The sequence below is a fragment of the Eleutherodactylus coqui genome, chromosome 7 (genome assembly GCF_035609145.1).
Source record: "Eleutherodactylus coqui strain aEleCoq1 chromosome 7, aEleCoq1.hap1, whole genome shotgun sequence".
NCBI lineage: Eukaryota > Metazoa > Chordata > Amphibia > Anura > Eleutherodactylidae > Eleutherodactylus > Eleutherodactylus coqui.
The window spans coordinates 54,614,231-54,633,171 of NC_089843.1; the positions used below are offsets into that span (position 1 = coordinate 54,614,231).

The 18,941-nt window shown below is 49.0% G+C and overlaps 1 protein-coding gene across 2 annotated transcripts in view; it reads right to left on the reverse strand.

Annotated features, from left to right (window-relative positions):
* LETM1 (leucine zipper and EF-hand containing transmembrane protein 1) overlaps nucleotides 1-18,941 on the reverse strand; it is a 42,667-nt gene that overhangs the window by 22,118 nt on the left and 1,608 nt on the right. For both annotated transcript variants that reach the window (XM_066573026.1, XM_066573025.1), the window contains exons 2-7: nucleotides 15,243-15,300; nucleotides 13,378-13,834; nucleotides 9,990-10,133; nucleotides 9,456-9,593; nucleotides 4,248-4,451; nucleotides 2,633-2,752 (exon numbers count right to left, since the gene is read on the reverse strand). In XM_066573026.1, coding sequence (XP_066429123.1) covers nucleotides 2,633-2,752; nucleotides 4,248-4,451; nucleotides 9,456-9,593; nucleotides 9,990-10,133; nucleotides 13,378-13,834; nucleotides 15,243-15,300 — 1,121 coding nt within the window. The remainder of the gene's footprint in view (nucleotides 1-2,632; nucleotides 2,753-4,247; nucleotides 4,452-9,455; nucleotides 9,594-9,989; nucleotides 10,134-13,377; nucleotides 13,835-15,242; nucleotides 15,301-18,941) is intronic.

Consider the following 18,941-nt stretch of genomic DNA (forward strand, 5'->3'; position numbering starts at 1 on the left):
TCACAGGGATATAGCATTTATCACCTATGGGGAAAAATACTTCTGGCTGGAATACTGCTTTAAAGTACAGGATTATTACAGATGAGCTTCTAGATTTGACCTCATAACTTCAGTTTAATTACACTCGGATACAGAAATCCGATATCAATAGAGACAGAAACGCAAACATTTCCATTTAGAAAATCTACCATAAGACCGTCGTCCTTGCCCATAACAACAAATCACAGTGCAGCTTTCATTTCTCAAGCTGCTGAAGTAAAATGAACGCTGTGCTGTGATTGGTTACTTTGCGCAACAAGGACAGTCTTACTGTTAGATCATTTTGCTAAATGAGGCCCAAATAGTTTTATTTTGCTGTAGACGTTGTGATGTTTGCCCAACTGACTGCAACTGTTACCGGCCCTGAAACTGGGCGACAAAACGAGGCGACCTTTCTGCGAGAGTCTGCAAACTGTAATGGAGGGCGATTGTTTCATGGAGTCTTAAGGCCTAGTGCCCACGGCCATGACGGGCTCCGCAATCGGAATTCCGCAGCGGAGTCAGTCACGGCGCCCCCCCCCAGAGACACCATACTTCCTTCCGGATCCGCTGCTCCGCATCCCGTGCCGGCGCGCATGCACAGTACAGCGCAGGATGCTCCGGCAGCGTCACGCAACCCGCCCCCCGCAGCATCACGCGACACGGGTGTCGGTGGGCAGGGAAGAGTTTTCACGCTATCTACCGCTGTGCTACAGCGGAATATAGCATGACGGACGGCTTCCATTGCATACGCCAGCGGCAAATAGAACATGCAACGGGTGATTTCACGAGGCGGAATTCCATACAATGAGCATTGTGCTATTAGGTTCAATAGAACCCAATAGCTGCGAGCCAACACCGTTGATTTCACCCGTGGCCTTAGTGTTTAGTGATGAAGTCGCCTTACACCTTTCGTGCAGTTATCAAAAGTAATGGCAGAATTTGGGGAGGCAAACCCCCTGTCTATGTGGAGCGTATGTGCGCCTCCCCTAAGGTGAATGTGTTTTCAGCAATAATCTGTACGGCCCCTTTTCCCCATGCGGAAACAATCACGGGGATTTCGTACACGGACAGATATGGCTTCTGCCGCAGCTGGATACGCTACATGTGTGGCACGAACTTGACTGCAGGCTCGATGTGGAGTGACAAAGGGGGCGACACTGATCACCTCTGATGGGGAAAACATTTTTGATGTTGGCAACAAAACTTTTTGAATTTCCATTTCCAGTGATGCCAAATTTCTGTATCTGAGTGTCATTAAATGGAAGTTATGAGGGTCTCAAATTGGGAGGATCATTTGTAATAACTGTGTACAACTAAACTTTTTAAAAACTTCCGACATGTCAGAATCTTTGATCGTTGGAGGTCCAAGTGTTGAGAACCCCCCCACTGATTGCCAAAATGAACACGGTAAGAGTTCATCTGAGCTCTGTGCCCATTCAGCTGTTTCAATACGATTCAGAGGGGTGTAGAAAATCTATGGGGCCCATACACTCTTTGCAATGACAGCCTAACTGGCAGAGCACTCAGCTGAATGCTACTGCCCATTCATTTCAGGGATCATTGGGAGCCTCAACAGCTGGACTCCCACTGATCGAAACTTCTGACATAGGAGAAGTTTTTAATAAGTTTAGTTATACTTTGAGGACAACCTCAAGCAGTGCTCTAGGTAACCGTTTCATGTGTGAAACACTCCAGGAGTCCAGGATACCAAGTGCAGCAGATGAAGGGCGCTGATAATGGTTCTCAAAGGGGGGTTATCCAGGGCTTTAAAAAACTGCTGACCTGGCCAATGCCTGGTGAGCCAATCATACAGCTGTTTGCGGGGTCACAATGCTCTGGCCTATGCTGCATATCTGTGTATATTTAGTATCGGCTGTACCTCTGGTATTCCTGCTCAGTCTCATTCACTTGAATTGGAGGAACCTACCATAATAAACTATACTAGCGGGCAGAGCCCCTACTAACGGTATGGAGCTGTGCCTGTAAAATAACGAATGGCCCCATCAAACAGCGGGTGTACAGAGTCACTTACCACCATATTGATTGTCTACCCCAAGTAAAGACCATCAGTTTTAAAGTCCAGGAAACCCCCTTTAAACACAATTTAAAGATTAAGGAGTTTAGGAGGGCACTAGACGTCTTTCTAGAGCACTATAATATTAGAGGATATAGACATTAAATGACCAGCGGGGTTGTTGTTCCGGGTCTTGGAGTCAGGTAGGAACCTTCAAAATGTTGATCCAGGGATTATTCTGACTGCCATTATGGAGTCGGGAATTTTTTTCCCCAAAATGGGCTAAAAATTGGCTTCTGCCTCATTGGGGTTTTTTGCCTTCCTCTCGATCAACAAGGGAGTTGAGACAGGCTGAACTAGATGGCCATTGTCTTCATTCAGCCTAACATACTATGTTCCTATTTGGGTTCACAAATAGTTGTCCCCATTGTAAGGTTCTTCGAGCAGCGCGCTGACAAATGAAGTAGGACCCCTCTCCCGTACCAGTGCAGATTATAGTACCGCTGCCCTCCATAAACCAAACCTTGTGCTCTTTTAGGCAACGTAACCCTTTACAGTCTACAGGCGTCAGCGGGATGATTACCGGTGGTCTCTGACCTGTTTCAGCTGCTCTCGGAGCCGTTCCTCTGTGACACCGAGCGCTCTCATCCCCCTGGCTCGGCAAGCTGCCTGCAGCTCTTTAACATTCAGGGTGTCCACTCCTTCGTCTGCAATCAGCTGTCACCGAAAAAGACAAAAAGCCGTGTAACTGCGAGCATTTTACAGGGACGCCGACGGACAGGTCTTTTTCTGCTAAAGCAAATGTTAGATATTAAAAGTTCTAGACATTCATTAAAAAGCTCAACTGTTCTTGACATGGTTTAAAAGGACAGCTACTGAACTTCTATACTTTAACCCTTTCAACGCTACGGGACTTTGGGCCTTGAAGACCAAAAGAAAAACCACCCACCTTTACAGAAACGTGGATGATAGGAATATAAAGGGGTTATACCAAGATTACAAGTTATTCCCCATCCCCAAGATAAAGGCGATAACTTGCCGATTGTGGGGAGGTTCACAAATAAGACCTCCAGCGATCATGAGCATGGACTCCCGTGTCCCACTCTCCTGTCACTGCGGTGGTTGCTTCTTCCCCCACAATGACATCACAGTAAATAGAGCGCTAGCCTAGCATGCATGGTCAGCGCTTTATTTATTTCAGCAAGGCTGACAAATACCCAAGTGGGTGCGCCTCTTGACTATCTCCGCAGTCCCACTGAAAGTGGATGGAGCGCTAGTGCGTTTGCGTGACCAGCACTCCATTCAGGCTCCTTCTCATTGTGAGGAGGGTGGGATGGGGGTTCAGTGAGGAGAATAGGGGACCCACGATCGAGATTGGCGGGTATCCCAGAAGTGAGATCTCCGCAGATCAGTAAGTTATCCCCTAACCTGTGGATAGAGCATAACTTGTAATATTTGTAGAACAGCTTTTTTGTTTTTCTTTTTTTAAAGGTAGTGGTGTAAATTGGAATATTAAGGCTACACAGCCACTTAAGACCGTGACAATGGTCGCACAACTAAAAATTGTTGTGCAGCCATGCGACCTTGCACGGTCATTGAGGTCAATGGGTTTGCAGTGTGAATTACAAATGGCCATGACACACAGGTTTCAAAAAAATCCAACCCATGCCTCGCATCATGACCACATTCACCTCAATGAGAGTGTGAGGTCCTATCAAAGTCACCAACGTAACCCTAGCCCAATGCACTAGGGAGAGGGAAGCTTATTCCTGGAGACCATAGACACCTCGCCCCACTAGATTGGGCTAAAGTTATATGGTAATTCTGGCTGCGATAGGGGGTCACACCACCAAAGATTGTTATACAGCCTTGCGACACCTCACTTTCATTCAGGTCAAAGGAGCCATGAGATGTGTGTTGCAAAAAAAAAAAAAAGCCCACCACACATCAGGGTTAGATTTTTTTTATACCTATGGCCATTTGTGGCTCATACCGCAACCCCGTTGACCTCAATGACACTGCAAGGTCACAGGGCTACATAACAATCTTTGGTCGTGCAACCCCTATGTTGGCCAAGGTCGTCTTGCAAACCTAGCCCAAGAAGCAGCTGGAAGATCTCTCTGGTGTCGACTGTCCCCAGGAATAAACTAAGAATTGGGTTGTTTGATATATAACCTGCTGAAGACTCAATCGCCGACGTCAGACGACTCACCTTATCATCCGCCTTAATGGACCGGAGTTTCATGGTCAGCTGAAAGCGCAGGAAGTTATTGGTGCCGATGGACTGCAGCTCCAGGAGTTTGCAGAGAGCCACGAGCTGAGGCCGGGTCAGGTTATCGAGGGTCAGCTCATCCTCAAACAACTTGGAGAAGCGCACAATCTCCTCATTACTGGGCCTCTCGCCAGTACTGCGGATCTGAGGGCAAAGCAAGATTTGTCTGATTACAATGCTGTCCCCTTAGGTGTGCCGGTCATTACAGGAAGGTGGATTAACCACAGTATTAATAGCCACGGATATACTCAATCAAGCCATGCACATCACATTCTGGCTGGGTCAGGGGCTAGGAAAACACATACCAGCCGCAAAGAAATGCTGTATTATCTTATCTAGCTTTTCATCACCATTATGATAAAAGAATCAAGTTGAACATGAAAGGAAGTATGCAACAAATTGTACATTGAGTTACTTATACCATATTACAAAAAAATACATATATAATTTTTTTTTTTTTTATAAGACGGAGTCAGAAAATTTCTAACGACTTCATCAAAATGGGACTCTTGATGCCACAGCCCCAGCAGGACCCTGTTAGTGAATGGTGAAGCGCTGATTCAGAGCACATACAATACAAATTAGTATAAGAACCTAATCAGCAGAGAATGCAAATTTCAGAGTGAACGTGTAGTTTGCAATTTGGCACGATCACCTTGTTGGACCCGTGTTCATTCCAGGAACTTTCACGCGGATCGGTACCTGAATCTCCTGCAGACGATGGTGGATGACTGCCTGGATGATCTGCTCCCATCATGCTTTTACTCTTGCTCTTACAGGGGCCAAATTACAAAAGTTGAAATCCTGGTTTCGGGGGGGGGGGGGGCAGGGGGGGCCCAGGGTCCCGTGTAGTGCACCCATGACTTCCTATTCCAGTATGCTATTATTTCAACATTAGACACCAGTACTGAGATATAGCGCTGGATACGGATGTGGCGTCAACGCGGATAAGACTAAATAACGGAACGCAAAAATGCGCAGTATACACAACAATGGCAGATGGGGGAAGATGCCACCGTTTATCTATAACGGTCAAGGTAGGTATCCTGTTGTGCATGGTTGGCACGTCGCTGCACCATATGACATGTAGTCTGTATGGCTCCCGTTGTAACAGTGAGTTAGAAGGTCGCACCCCGGCCAATGTCAATGCCGATAATCATGCTACACAGATGTGAAAATCTGCACAGTATCAGCAGTGGTCCGCATACACATTAAAGGGAAGGGGTCCATCAGAAAATGACCTATTACACAAATATATTTAAGAATTTTTAGTGATTTTTTCATTTCCAGTCACAACCTGTATTTAAAAAAAAAAAAAAAATTCCTAAAATCCTGTATTTTGCACACTAAGCCTAAAATTACGCCCCTTTTACACAAAATGAAAATCTGACGACTCTCACTGGCCCGCACTCTGGCAGCGGCTCTGGGACGCGCGACTCTCACTGGCCCGCGCTCTGGCAGCGGCTCTGGGACGCACGACTCTCACTGGCCCGCGCTCTGGCAGCGGCCTGAGGCCGCGCGACTCTCACTGGCCCGCGCTCTGGCAGCGGCCTGAGGCCGCGCGACTCTCACTGGCCCGCGCTCTGGCAGCGGCTCTGGGACGCACGACTCTCACCGGCCCGCGCTCTGGCAGCGGCTCTGGGACGCACGACTCTCACTGGCCCGCGCTCTGGCAGCGGCTCTGGGACGCACGACTCTCACTGGCCCGCGCTCTGGCAGCGGCCTTAGGCCGCGCGACTCTCGTTTGAAACTGTGAAGGACATGTGCCCAAGATTCTAGATTCCTATGTGAACGATGAGGGTTTAAAGTGTCCGACAAAGGGACGAGTCGATGCTGATTTTTATGCAGGGTGAAACTGAACGATGGTAGAGAAGCGCCTAATTCTCGTTCATCCAGTCTCTGATAACCATTCCATGTAAATGGAGCACTAGTCTGTCGCTTCCTGATCTGTAGAGCCGTCATCTCCCTAACATCACAGGCAGGATTACACTGAAAGGTGACACCTATATGCAGATAACACAGGATCCACCTTTACAGTAGGTGATCAGCTGTGACCATCTACTCCCTCCTTCTGGTAAAATGCCCACCGTACAGGTCACAGAGCATCTCCCATGCAAGTCAGAGGGCCCCCTCCTGGCCATTGTGCCGGAAGAAACTAAATGACAAATTAATCATCATTTGCCATTCAGTCGCTGGCATCATTTACACTGATTGATTATCGTTCAGATTTCTGCGATCCAGCAAGAATCTGAGCGATGATCCGCTTGTGTAGAAGGGCCCTTACGGTCCACGGTAGTGGAAAGCAGAAGAATAGCGGGACACGGAGTGTGGTCTGGGAAGTGTGATCTTGTGCCCGGGTCTACAGACGCACACCGATGCATTCTAAGAACGAGCTCTTTATACAGAAACCACTACTAAAGTGGAGGGTGCATTAACATAGGCTGAGAATCAGGCCACTGTAACCAGATTGATAAAGCATGCTGTCTGATCAACTCTATTGGTACGATCAATCAATAATACAATAATCTGCCCCCAGAGAGCCATCACTGGACGGCTGTAGATGTCACCGTTCACACTGGCAGACGAGCAGATTAGGCTCACATAAGCTAGCAGAGCAGCTGACAAACAAGCATCTGATCTTTTGCACCCTGACTGGGGCTGACCATCAGGGAAACTAACATTTAAGGAGATGAGAGAGCCTGAAAACTGGCTTGTATGAATGCACCTTAAAGCAGACACCCTTTACCTAGGATGGTCATCTAAAGTGCCCAAATCCTCGGTAAATGAAAGTCCTCTAGGGTGCACTTACAGGGGCGAGTGCGGTATCCGTTTGAGAAACTCAGACTACTATCGCACTTGCAAAGCCGTGCTTTTTATAGGAGTGTAGTGCGTTTTGTAAGAAACACACATTGCTTTGCTGCACTTGCAATTTTCATGTATGTGCAAATCGCTCATTATACCGTAGAGGAGTGAAAAAACACATCGCACTCGCATGTACAAGTGAGCGTCACTTTTTTTTTGCACTCCCATTGGAAAGTATGGGCGATTCTTGAACAGAATCACCCCAAAACAAAACTATTTTTCTGACTGTGTATGGTTTTTCTGGCTTTGGCTCACAATTCCCAGTCATTGTTACAAGACTCGTTTAAAAAGTCTAAAGGACGGTCAACCCCCTTTGTGTCATGCCCGTTTAAGGGGATATGTTAGTTTCTACTGTATAGAAAGAAAAGAAGTACAGTTGACGAACAGAAGAACACTAAGCCTGGAATGTTGCAATATGTTAAGCCTTTTCCTTACTTACAACAAAGAAAAACCGTTCGAACTCTTTAATACTATTATATTCACAATGTTTGCATGACGGTACACAATGAACACACTTTGTAAACTGTAACCAAATATAATCTGTAAAAATTAAAAAGAATTAAAAAAAAAAGTCTAAAGGCCCATTTACACATAACAATTATCGCTCAAAATGTGTTCAAACGATTGAAAATTAGCGATAACCGTAAGGGCCCCTGTCCAAAGCGTTTTTAAAATTGCGTTCCCTGCGGTGATAATCCAGACCGCGGGGAGCGCAATGCACGCTTTCCATAGCTTTGCTATGGAAAGCGCAGCCCCCTGTCCACGAGCGGAGAATCATTGCAATTCTCCGCTCGCAGCTGGCAATTCGCAGCATGCTGCGAATTGCCGTGATTCTCTGCGGTCAGCCTATTTGCCAGATAGGCTCACCGCAGAGATCCGTCTGCTGGCTCCTGCGGCAGAGATTCGCCGCGGGATTTCGCAACGCCCATGGACAGGTGCCCTTACATTTAAACGCTGCCATAGTGCACTTTGTCAGAACGAGGTTTTTAAGGTGAACTTAAAATCCATCGTTCAGCCGCAGAGAGATAGTGTCTCTCAATACACCACATGCTGTGTTCTCCATGTGAGTCGGCAGATAACATTGTAATTTGCTGGCAGACAGGAGAACAATGCAGCTGTGTGCAAAGCTGGGCATGTGATTAAATCACACACTGGGCTCTGCAAGCAGCTCATGGAGGCCCTTTTACATGCAAATGATAAAGTGTTAATGCCCATTAACACTTTATGCAAAAAGATCACTAAACCTGGCGATCATTTGAAATCTTTGTATGTAAATAGGCCTTCACACTGACATGCAGGAATGCTGCTTCCAATAGAAGTGCTGGACAGGTATTGTTCCATCTTCCCATATTTCCCAGAAGAGCATGGATGGCCTTAGAAGTCTCCCCACAAACCTTCTAGGTGCTCTCCTTAAGGAGAAACGATACCCTTCCCGACCCACTATTCTTGCATCGCTGCAAGAGAAAAAAATTGCACATGTGAAGAGACCAGTTAAAAACAACAGGTTCTTTCCCTGCGCCTCTCACAAGGCACAGAACTCGTGCAAGAAAATAATCCATGTAAAAGCATCCCAAGGCCTCATGTCCATGGAGAAATTCGGGCCCGCAGCGGATTCCACCTGGCCCCGCAGACCTGAGGCCTTTAAATACATTATACTCACCTGTCCGGATGCTGCGGGGCTCTCCTCCGTTGCGGCAGGATCTTCTTTCTTCTGCACAGCGGATGCGCTCGGCACACTGGCCGATGTGACGTGAGCATGTGCCATGTTTTGTTTTTAAATCCCCTGCTTTCCCGTGGTCCGCGGCACAGACGCAGTAACAGCTGCGGACGTGTCGCGGATCCAGACTGCTACCCTAGGCTTCAATGGAAGCCTGTGAAGCTGTCCATGCGGGAGTTCCACAGAAAACGGAGCATGCTGTGGGTGCTTTCCTGCACACGCGATCCGCACATCGGGGGGGGGGGGGGGGAGACATCCACATGTATTGAATTACCAGCGGGTGCCCAATGATTCTCTATGGGGGTGGATCACGCGTGCGGGAGACCGCGCAGATTTTTAAAATCTAATTTCCCCGTGGACATTGGGCCCAAGTGTTAAGGCGGTTAAAAGAAGGAGAGGTCTGTAAACAGAGGAAAATAAGGTAAAGTCTGCAGACACCGTGCAGCTCTGCTGGGATCTGACCTTTACCCACAAACCTGAATTAGTATAGAATTATTACGGCTGAACTAGATGGACATAATAGGTCATATGCGAGTCTGAGTGCAGTTAAACCCTTTTCCAGGCCTTACCTTTTGAAAAAAGCTGGAAAACTCAGCAGCGACGTCCCCTTTGGCTGCTTTGTTCCTCAGTGCCATCTCCTCAATGGTGTCCTGCAAGAACTTGGCCAACTCCAGCTTCACTCTCAGCTCCTTCTTCAGCCTTTCCTCCTGGAGTGCAAGTAAGACAGCAGTAATATTACAATACAGCATTCCTCCTCCCATCCTACATTTTTGGGAAGGTGGACATAAAAACCTTGCTTTCTGACAGAAACAGCGCCACACCTCTCCACGGACCATGTCCGGTATTGCAGCTCATCTCTATTCAATGACTAATTGCAGTCACAGCCCACAGACAGAAGTGGTGCTACTGCACTGAAATCTCACCACTACTTTAGGGTGCAATTTGGTTGGGAGTTGCATTAAATTTAGGCTTTGGGATACTTTGTAAGCTGTCACATATTGTGACGTAAGTTGCCAAGACGCAAGTCTTACATCTAATTCTAGGCTGGGATAGTAGCTTGCGATTTGTGACCAAAAATGCAGCCGGTTAGGAGTCCCTCTTACCTTCTTTGAAGTGGTCTCAAATGTGGAAGGCAGCATATTTGGAAACAGCTTCAATACAACTGGCAGTAGGAACTCCATGAATGGGACAATGATGAAGACGAGGAAGGGGACCAGACGGAAGAGGTCGGCGCATATCCTCAGGAACTGCAAGAGATAAGCACTAGTAAGGACTTGCATCAGCTGCCGGCCCAGTCATATACCATCTGAAAGCATCAATATTAGTAAAGTCACACAAAAAAAATGGGCCCATATCGACCAATAAGGCCTCATGCCCACGGCCGTGACGGACTCCACCGGCAGAATATCGCAGAGGAGTCAGTCACGGCGCACCCCAAAACCCCCATACTCACCACTCCAGATCCGGTGTACGTGTCCCGCATGGAGGGCCGGTGTGCATGTGCAGTACAGCGCCAGAAGTGGCAGATGATGCGGCTGGCGGTGACGTGTATTCACGGGATACTTCCCATGCTACAGCGGAAGTGTAGTGTGACGGCCGGCTTCTACTGACTACAATGGAAGGCGGACGCACGTATTCCCACGGTAAATAGAACATGCCGCATTTTCTTTCACGCTGCAGAATTCCGCAACATGAACATTGAGCTATTAGGTTCAGTAGAGCCCAACAGCTGCGGGGCAACACCGCGGCAGAAATCTGGCCGTGGGCATTAGCCCTTAAGCGGTTATCTTTCCTGTAAAAAAAAAAAAAAAGTAGTAGTAGCTTACAATGAAGAAAGCCATATGAGAATAGGAGGAGCAAGAACCCCTGTAGGAGCAGCTATGATACCCACTCCGCTTCCTCAAAAAATAACACCGAGTCAAGAAATGGCTGAACACAAAGTTTCTCAGTGAAAGCTTCTATCTAGACTTGTGTAAAGCCTTTACTACACTCAGCCAAGAAAATGACCTTCCCGACAACTACTGCCACTAATCTTTGCTGTTCTGGCAGGCTCTAGACAGAATCAGTCTCCTTCCCCCTCTGGCAGCTGACAACACGGTTCCTCCCTAAAGTTATAGTCACAAGATTGACTTATCACTTATCTGTAAGAAAAGATGACAGAAGTCTAATCAATGAAGTGGTTGGGGTGTCTCATCACCGAGACCACCAGAAACTCTGCGAACGGTGGTCCCGTGTCCCCCTCTTTACCTCACTGCAACCCCCCCGCACTGATGTATAGACTGAATAGCGCAGCAGTCACACATGTGCCGTGCTGCTCCATTCATTTCAATAGGGGCTGATGGAAACAGCCAAGCGCTTGAACTCCACCATCTCCGGCAGCCCCATTGAAAATGAATGCATGCACGACCACCGCTCTATTCAATCTCACCTCCACTCCACCAAACAGGCTTACCACCCATCCTATGGATAGGAGATAGTCAATCTTGAGAATACCCCTTTAATGTCATTGCTCTTTCCTGTTTTTTTTTTTTTGTTTGTTTTTTTAAAACACACAAGTAAATAACCAGCATTGCCTGATTTTTCTTATCACTACAAGTATGCCTTTAAGGGTGCCTTCACACTTTGTGGAAACGCAGCAAAACCACAGGTTAGAGTTACTGTACAATTACAACAGAAAGTCTGCTGCGTTCGTTTCCTCTACATGAGGAGGATGTCATTTAATACCCTTCACTTTAATAGTAAACGCTTCCGTATTGTGTGAACGCATCCTAAAGGGGTATTCCCATTTGAGACTTCCTTTCAGCCAGACACAAAAGTAGTCTTGCATATTCATGAGCTGCAGCCAGGCCACACCCTCCAACCAATGATTGCCTATGGAGAAAGAGCTGCTAGACAGCAATCAATAATTGGCTGGAGCGGTGGGTGTGATTAGCCTGCAGCTCATTAATATCAGAGACTACTTCCTGTAGTCCTATATGCATGTGTTGCTCCTGATAAAAGGCAAGTTTCTCCAAAACTCCTGCACAGATCCACAGCAGACATATCACTGTAATCAGTGTGACAGGCGCTACCTTGTGCTGCCATCAGAGTGGTGCAAAAACATGGAGACAGTCTCCAACACTGGAAACACAAGATCCCTGTAATCATTTCTCACTACACTACTAGTAATGCGCTGACAGCCAGCAGTATACGGGTGTACGCCCCATTAGCTGCCATCAATCAGATACGCTAGACGACAACACATTGCAGATCCCCCGCAGACGCCAGACTTTGTATCACAGTATCTTGGCAGCCGGTCCTGAGAACAATTAGTAAACGAGGTGTGGGTGACTCATCAGCCGGGTGCAGACATGTCACCAGGGAGGACGCAGCGGCCAGGGGGCGTCCGGGGATAAACCGGGACACCATGTTCTCACCTCTAAAGGTTACGGCTCTCAGTGAGAGGAACAAAGGCATCTTGTAGATATCATGCCTTCAATGAATAACAAGGAGATGCGGCGTTACAGCCAGCTGTCAGAGCTGCTGAGAGCTCTTCATCAGGCCGTAGCTTTCCCTAACCTGATGAAGAGGTCCATGTAGCCTTGAAAGCTTGCTGCAACATTATTTTATTTCGTTCGCCATTAAAAGGTATCAGATGTACAGAAAGCTCCCCCAGCCTGGGGGCGCCCCCGCCACAGAAATGTCCTTACGCATTTTATAACCTATCAGTGAAATGATCGTTCATTAGGTAATCGTCCATTCCATGGTTGTTCAACTACCAATAGACTTGTATCTAATTTAGGGCTACAATAACGGGGTTGTGCCAAATCAAAAAGTTATCCCTTAGCCACAGGATGAATGTACTTGTACGTGGCAATTTCCAATGTGTCCGCTGAAATGAATGGAGCAGCGGAGCTCAAAAGTGACCAACAGGACATTCATGTGAGGAACGTCAGAGCCGCTGCCCTCAGGATCTGTGCAAACTCTGAGAAATACAACATTGTCCCCTATACTAAAGATGGGGGGGGGGGGGGGTAACATTCTATATTGGCTAAACCCCTTCTCTTCAAACTTTTTAGAAGTGGAAACCAAGTAGTAAAGCAGACTGCATCTCCTAGTAAGTGGTGCCAGACCCCCACATCATAGCCACTCATTAAAAATGTTAATGAGAGAACCGCAGAGAACTGTCAAAAACAACAAAACACCAACCAATGTTGTCCTGATGATCACCAACAACATGGCAACCCACCACAATGCAATACAAAATACAGACCCCCCAAAGTGCACCATTGTCATATGGGGATATAAACCCACTCCCTGCTGGTGCCATTTCTGCATTACCAACCCTGTGCGATGCCCATTGCTGGATAATGCCAAACACACCGCTAGACCGTTTAACAGATCCAACATGGCGGCTGCCAATGGAGTTCTTCTCTGGCTCCATAACTAGGCACATCAGACATCTGGGAAAGCTGTGTGGATGCCCAGTCCGCTCCATCCCTTCTTTCTTACCTGTCTCCTTTCCCGTCGAGATAAAATGCTCCCGTTGAGGATGTTCCACATCGTTCTGGCTGCAATTTTGGTATCGATCCAGAGGAGCCGGAAGCCATGATAATAGTGCTTTAACTCATCGATAACCCGCTGTCCTATAGACTTCTTGACGGTCTCCACCTCTGTATTGGGACTATACACCGGGCCGCCTTCTTCCAGTTTTTTATTTTTGTCCTTCAAAGACTTGAGCGATTTTTCTACCATAGAGTCATCGAACAGGCGGCCCGAAGAGTGCAAACCGCGCACCGCCTCGTACTGGAGTCCCAGGCGGCCGGCCACTCCTCCCCATGTCGGCGACGGATTGTGGACTCTGAAATAGCTTCTTTCCGTTCTGGTAGTCCATGAAAACCCGTTATTCCCGTCTCTTAGTGAAATGTAAACCGGATGGGCGGCAGTGCAGCTCCGAAAGTAAGAACTCCTGGGTGCAAGAGGAAGATGGAAACAAGGTGATATACAAGTAGTGGAGAAGGAGCAGCAATGTGCCTGAGCGTCATAACAGGATCCCACCTGCTCTCATAGGTTAAAGGAACTGTCCTATCAGGTCCCACCTAGAGGTATACGGATATTATCGGGGGCGGGGGGGGGGGGGTGAATTGCAAAAAAAGTTACTTTTTTTTTCCAATTTATTTTATATTTAAAGTTCTCTAAAATAAAGTAAACGGTTTTGGTTATTTTGACATCTCAGGCTTCTGTAGCGGTGATTGCAGTGGCTATTATCAGGAGCTGCACTCATGTGAGGACTTTTGGAACCCCAATTCTCAGAACCAGACGAGGTCCCAGCAGAAAGACCCCCATCGAGAGAAATATTTCTGGGAATGATTTTTTTTATCTTGGTACGACCCCTTTAAGTTCTCCTTCACACATTTTAGAAGTGAAAACCAATAAAGTAAATCAAGATTCCCCCCCCCCCCCCCCCCCCCCGTGAAAGATACCGCCCCCGCAGGCCCCAGCCCGACCCTGCCCCCCGCAGGCCCCAGCGGCAGCCCGACCCTGCCCCCCGCAGGCCCCAAGCGGCAGCCCGACCCTGCCCCCCGCAGGCCCCAAGCGGCAGCCCGACCCTGCCCCCCGCAGGCCCCAAGCGGCAGCCCGACCCTGCCCCCCGCAGGCCCCAAGCGGCAGCCCGACCCTGCCCCCCGCAGGCCCCAAGCGGCAGCCCGACCCTGCCCCCCGCAGGCCCCAAGCGGCAGCCCGACCCTGCCCCCCGCAGGCCCCAAGCGGCAGCCCGACCCTGCCCCCCGCAGGCCCCAAGCGGCAGCCCGACCCTGCCCCCCGCAGGCCCCAAGCGGCAGCCCGACCCTGCCCCCCGCAGGCCCCAAGCGGCAGCCCGACCCTGCCCCCCGCAGGCCCCAAGCGGCAGCCCGACCCTGCCCCCCGCAGGCCCCAAGCGGCAGCCCGACCCTGCCCCCCGCAGGCCCCAAGCGGCAGCCCGACCCTGCCCCCCGCAGGCCCCAAGCGGCAGCCCGACCCTGCCCCCCGCAGGCCCCAAGCGGCAGCCCGACCCTGCCCCCCGCAGGCCCCAAGCGGCAGCCCGACCCTGCCCCCCGCAGGCCCCAAGCGGCAGCCCGACCCTGCCCCCCGCAGGCCCCAAGCGGCAGCCCGACCCTGCCCCCCGCAGGCCCCAAGCGGCAGCCCGACCCTGCCCCCCGCAGGCCCCAAGCGGCAGCCCGACCCTGCCCCCCGCAGGCCCCAAGCGGCAGCCCGACCCTGCCCCCCGCAGGCCCCAAGCGGCAGCCCGACCCTGCCCCCCGCAGGCCCCAAGCGGCAGCCCGACCCTGCCCCCCGCAGGCCCCAGCGGCAGCCCAACCCTGAAGACGACGGACACGTACCTGTGATTTATTAACCGTAGAGAAGTGCAGCCGAGACAGACACGATCTGAGAAAAGACCTGAAAAACAAAACAAGACGCATCAACCCTGCACTGCAGCCATTTCAATATACCGTATATACTTGAGTATAAGCCCACTTTTTTTTATACTGAAAAAGCCCCCCTTAACTTATACTCGAGTGAAGGTCCCATGCACTATTGTTTTCAATGGGGCTGCGTCTGCTGCCGGCAACCCCTGCAGTGATTTTCGGGGGAAGAGCTTTAAATATAAGCCCTTCTCTGAAAAATCATCCCTGCAGACCATTGCATCCAATGGGGCGGCTGGCGGCAGCAGCCACGGCCCCATTGAAAGCAATGGGAGAGCTTTGCGATCCTCTGCCACAGCTGTGACAGCTGCAGTGGGGGGGATTCTTATCCTCTTGTATAAGCCCACCCTAGGCTTATACTCGAGTCACTAAGTTTTCCCAGGTTTTTGTGGTAAACTTGGGTGCCTCAGCTTATATACAGGTTGGCTTATACTCAAGTATATATGGTACATGTAATTAAAGAGGTATTCTGGGAGAAATACTATTGATGACCAATCCAAGAATAGGTCAACAGTTGATTGGTCGGGGTCCGTCGTTTGGGACGCCAACCGATCAGCTGATTGTACTTGCTGACAGCGCCGGCCACTACACAGGGGTCAGAGCAGAAACTTCCACTGTCAGCAGGCATACAATCAGCTGATTGGTTGGGGTCCCAAACGACGGATCGCGGACAATCAACTATTGATTTTTCCAGAATACCCACTGCAGGGTGGGTCTGTCCCCTTACATATCTAAGCACACATAGAATACAGCAATCTCAGGTCCCTCCTGTAATGGACATATCACATGGCCACCATGGCCCATCTGGAAAGAAACAGTTATAACTGAAGGAGCAAAGCAAACATCCATTTATCTTACAGCTCCGAAGAAGACATCTCCTGGGTGAAATAACAGCACTAATGGCCAAACTGGACCCATTTCAGTGCAAAATGGGCAATGCCAATCATCTCCAGTGCCCAGAGTGTGCCAGGGAAGACGTCCAGGGAGCGAGAACAAAACTCTTCGCTGCAGCTGTTAAAACTGTGCTGCACTGTGTAAGGCCTTAGTCAGGCCAGCGTGTCGAATGTTTGGCCTATCATCCGTATGTGTCCTTGCGGTATCCATTTTTCTCGCATGCAAATAGAGTGGAAGGACCACCATTTTTTTCCGTGCGCACCCATTGAGGTGCATAGGCAGCTGGAAAACACTCCGAGTCAGAATCTCCTGGGGCCACTTTTTTTAGACACTTCCTATATAACAGGGGCTTTTTAATTATGCCCCTTTTTGAAGCACGCCGAGGCCATCTGCCCACGGCCGTAGATGTGAGTTGCACCCGAGGGACAGTCCAAACGCTGTCCAATACAGTCAGTGGGCAGCGCCGGTCTTACTTGTTGGCAGTGATGGCACATGCCGTGAGATTCATCACCCAGAAATGTCCAATCGGAATGCCACAAGGCCAGAAAACACAGATAGGCCTCCAAGTTGAATGGGCGGCTGCCATCCTTTTACACGGACTGATGAATTTGCCACAATGCTCATCGATCGACGATACAGGAAGATGATCAGCGCTGGTTTAACCCCTTAGGGACACAAGTTTGTTTGCTTAACTTCTCCTCCCCACTTTCAAAAAAAAACAAAAAAAAAACCCCTCCTATTTCCCCATCGCCATTGCGTTCCATGGCATCATGTGACCTACGTTTCTCCTCCTCTGCTGACCGCATATGCTAATCAGCGCGTCCATCAAGAGTGAGTGCATTACATTTATTATATATGTGGGTTCTGTTTTATGTGTTATGTTGCATTGCTTGAAAAAAAGTGTCCGTTGTACGCCGAAACGCGTTGCAATCAAGTACGGTATAGTTTATTACACCTTCTCCTGACATTCCTGCCCGATTTTCCCGGCGAGCGCGGAGTCCGTTTTTCTGTTTAGATCTTTAAAAAAAAGTAAACAAAAAAAATGTTGCCTTTTGTGCCGCCACCCCATGACTTATCTTTCCATTCTCCAGTGGTGTGCGAGGGGTCGGTGTCTGGAGAGACATCCTGGGGTTTCCATTGGTACCGTTTTGCAGCCTTTTGATCGCTTTTTATACATTTTTTTTGCTGGAAAATGGGTGACCAAAAAAATAAATAAATAGAAATGCAAATCTGCTGTCTGTTCTGACAGATCGGACCTCTATGGACATGGTGATACCAAGCAAGGTTTTTTTTTTTACTTTTACTATCCTTTTTTTCCAATAATTTTATTCTCCACTTATTTTTACTATTTTTTTTTTATTCCCCATTAGGGACTTAAACTTGTGATGCTTTGATCGCTTGTACCATATACTGCAATACTTTAGTATTGCAGTATATAGTATTTTTGCCAGCATTGTATCAAGACAGACAACGGGCCCATCTTAATAGGCAGAAGTACATGGCAGCATTCTTAGGTCTACATAGAACAGGAATCAAGGACACAGACCGGGTTCCTCAGTCATTGTGTGAGCACAGGGCACGTTTACACGGAACCAACGCTTGGCCAATCACCGTAAAGGTTCCTTGGATATTAAAAATTGCCTTTCGCTCCTTTTTCATTGCCCGCTATGTACACCAGTCATGCCCTCCGGCTCCTTCCAGTTACTAGCAGACGTTACACGGGTCATGTTCCCACACGATCTAACAGTTACCAGTTCCCACCAGTAAGTGAATGCCATTCAGATCTCAGAACTGGTATTTTAGCTTCATCTGGACGGGATGATGCAAGACTGAACGCTGCGAGTGCCGCCCCGTCCGTCCAGGCGATGCCATGCTGCTTCTTCCTACGGCAGTCGCGTGTCATTCTCCAAGGGGCGGCTATAAAAGGAAATCAGACGTAAGGAGAAGCTGCCAGAAGGAGCGAGTGCCACGTCTTAGGTTCCATCTTTCTGTGACCATTATGCCCCATTTACAGATTGATTCGCTAGTTGTTCGCACTCGTGCAGCGCGTTTAGACAGGCAGATCATCGCTCAGCCCTGCCCATTCTACGTAATTCACGGAGCGGGGGGGCGTTTAGACAATCGTTACGTGTAAATAGGCCTTTAGGCCCCCTTCACACGGGCAACACGGCATCGCCGCGAGAAAATAGCAGCGGTATTGCATCGCTGGTCTGTGCGATATCACTGCGTTTTCTCACGGGGGCTTGAAATATAAGCTCTACCCAAAAAATAAGCCCTAGCTGCAGGAAAGAAAAAAATAAAATGGTATACATCACCTAGAAGCGCTGTCCGGCGCGGCTGCAGCTTCCTCCTCCTAATCCCCGCCACTGCTCATCTGTTCTGGCCAAGGATTGAAAAAATCCCCGCCTCCTGGAAGCGCTGGCTGTGATTGGCTGACGCTTAGCAAATCAGAGCCAGCGCTCGATGAATGGCTGTGACTGGTTCATTGAGCGCTGGCTCTGATTGGCAAAGCATCAGCCAATCACAGCCAGCGCTTCCAGGAGGCGGGGATTTTTCAATCCCCGTCCAGAAGAGATGAAGAACAGTGCCGGGGACCGTGAGGAAGCTGCAGCGGCGCCAGAGATGACAGCACTTCTAGGTGATGTAAAGGCTTAGGTTAGGGCTTGGAAGTGTCGGATGGGACTCAATCACTTTAATGAGAGCCGGTTACACACTCCGGCA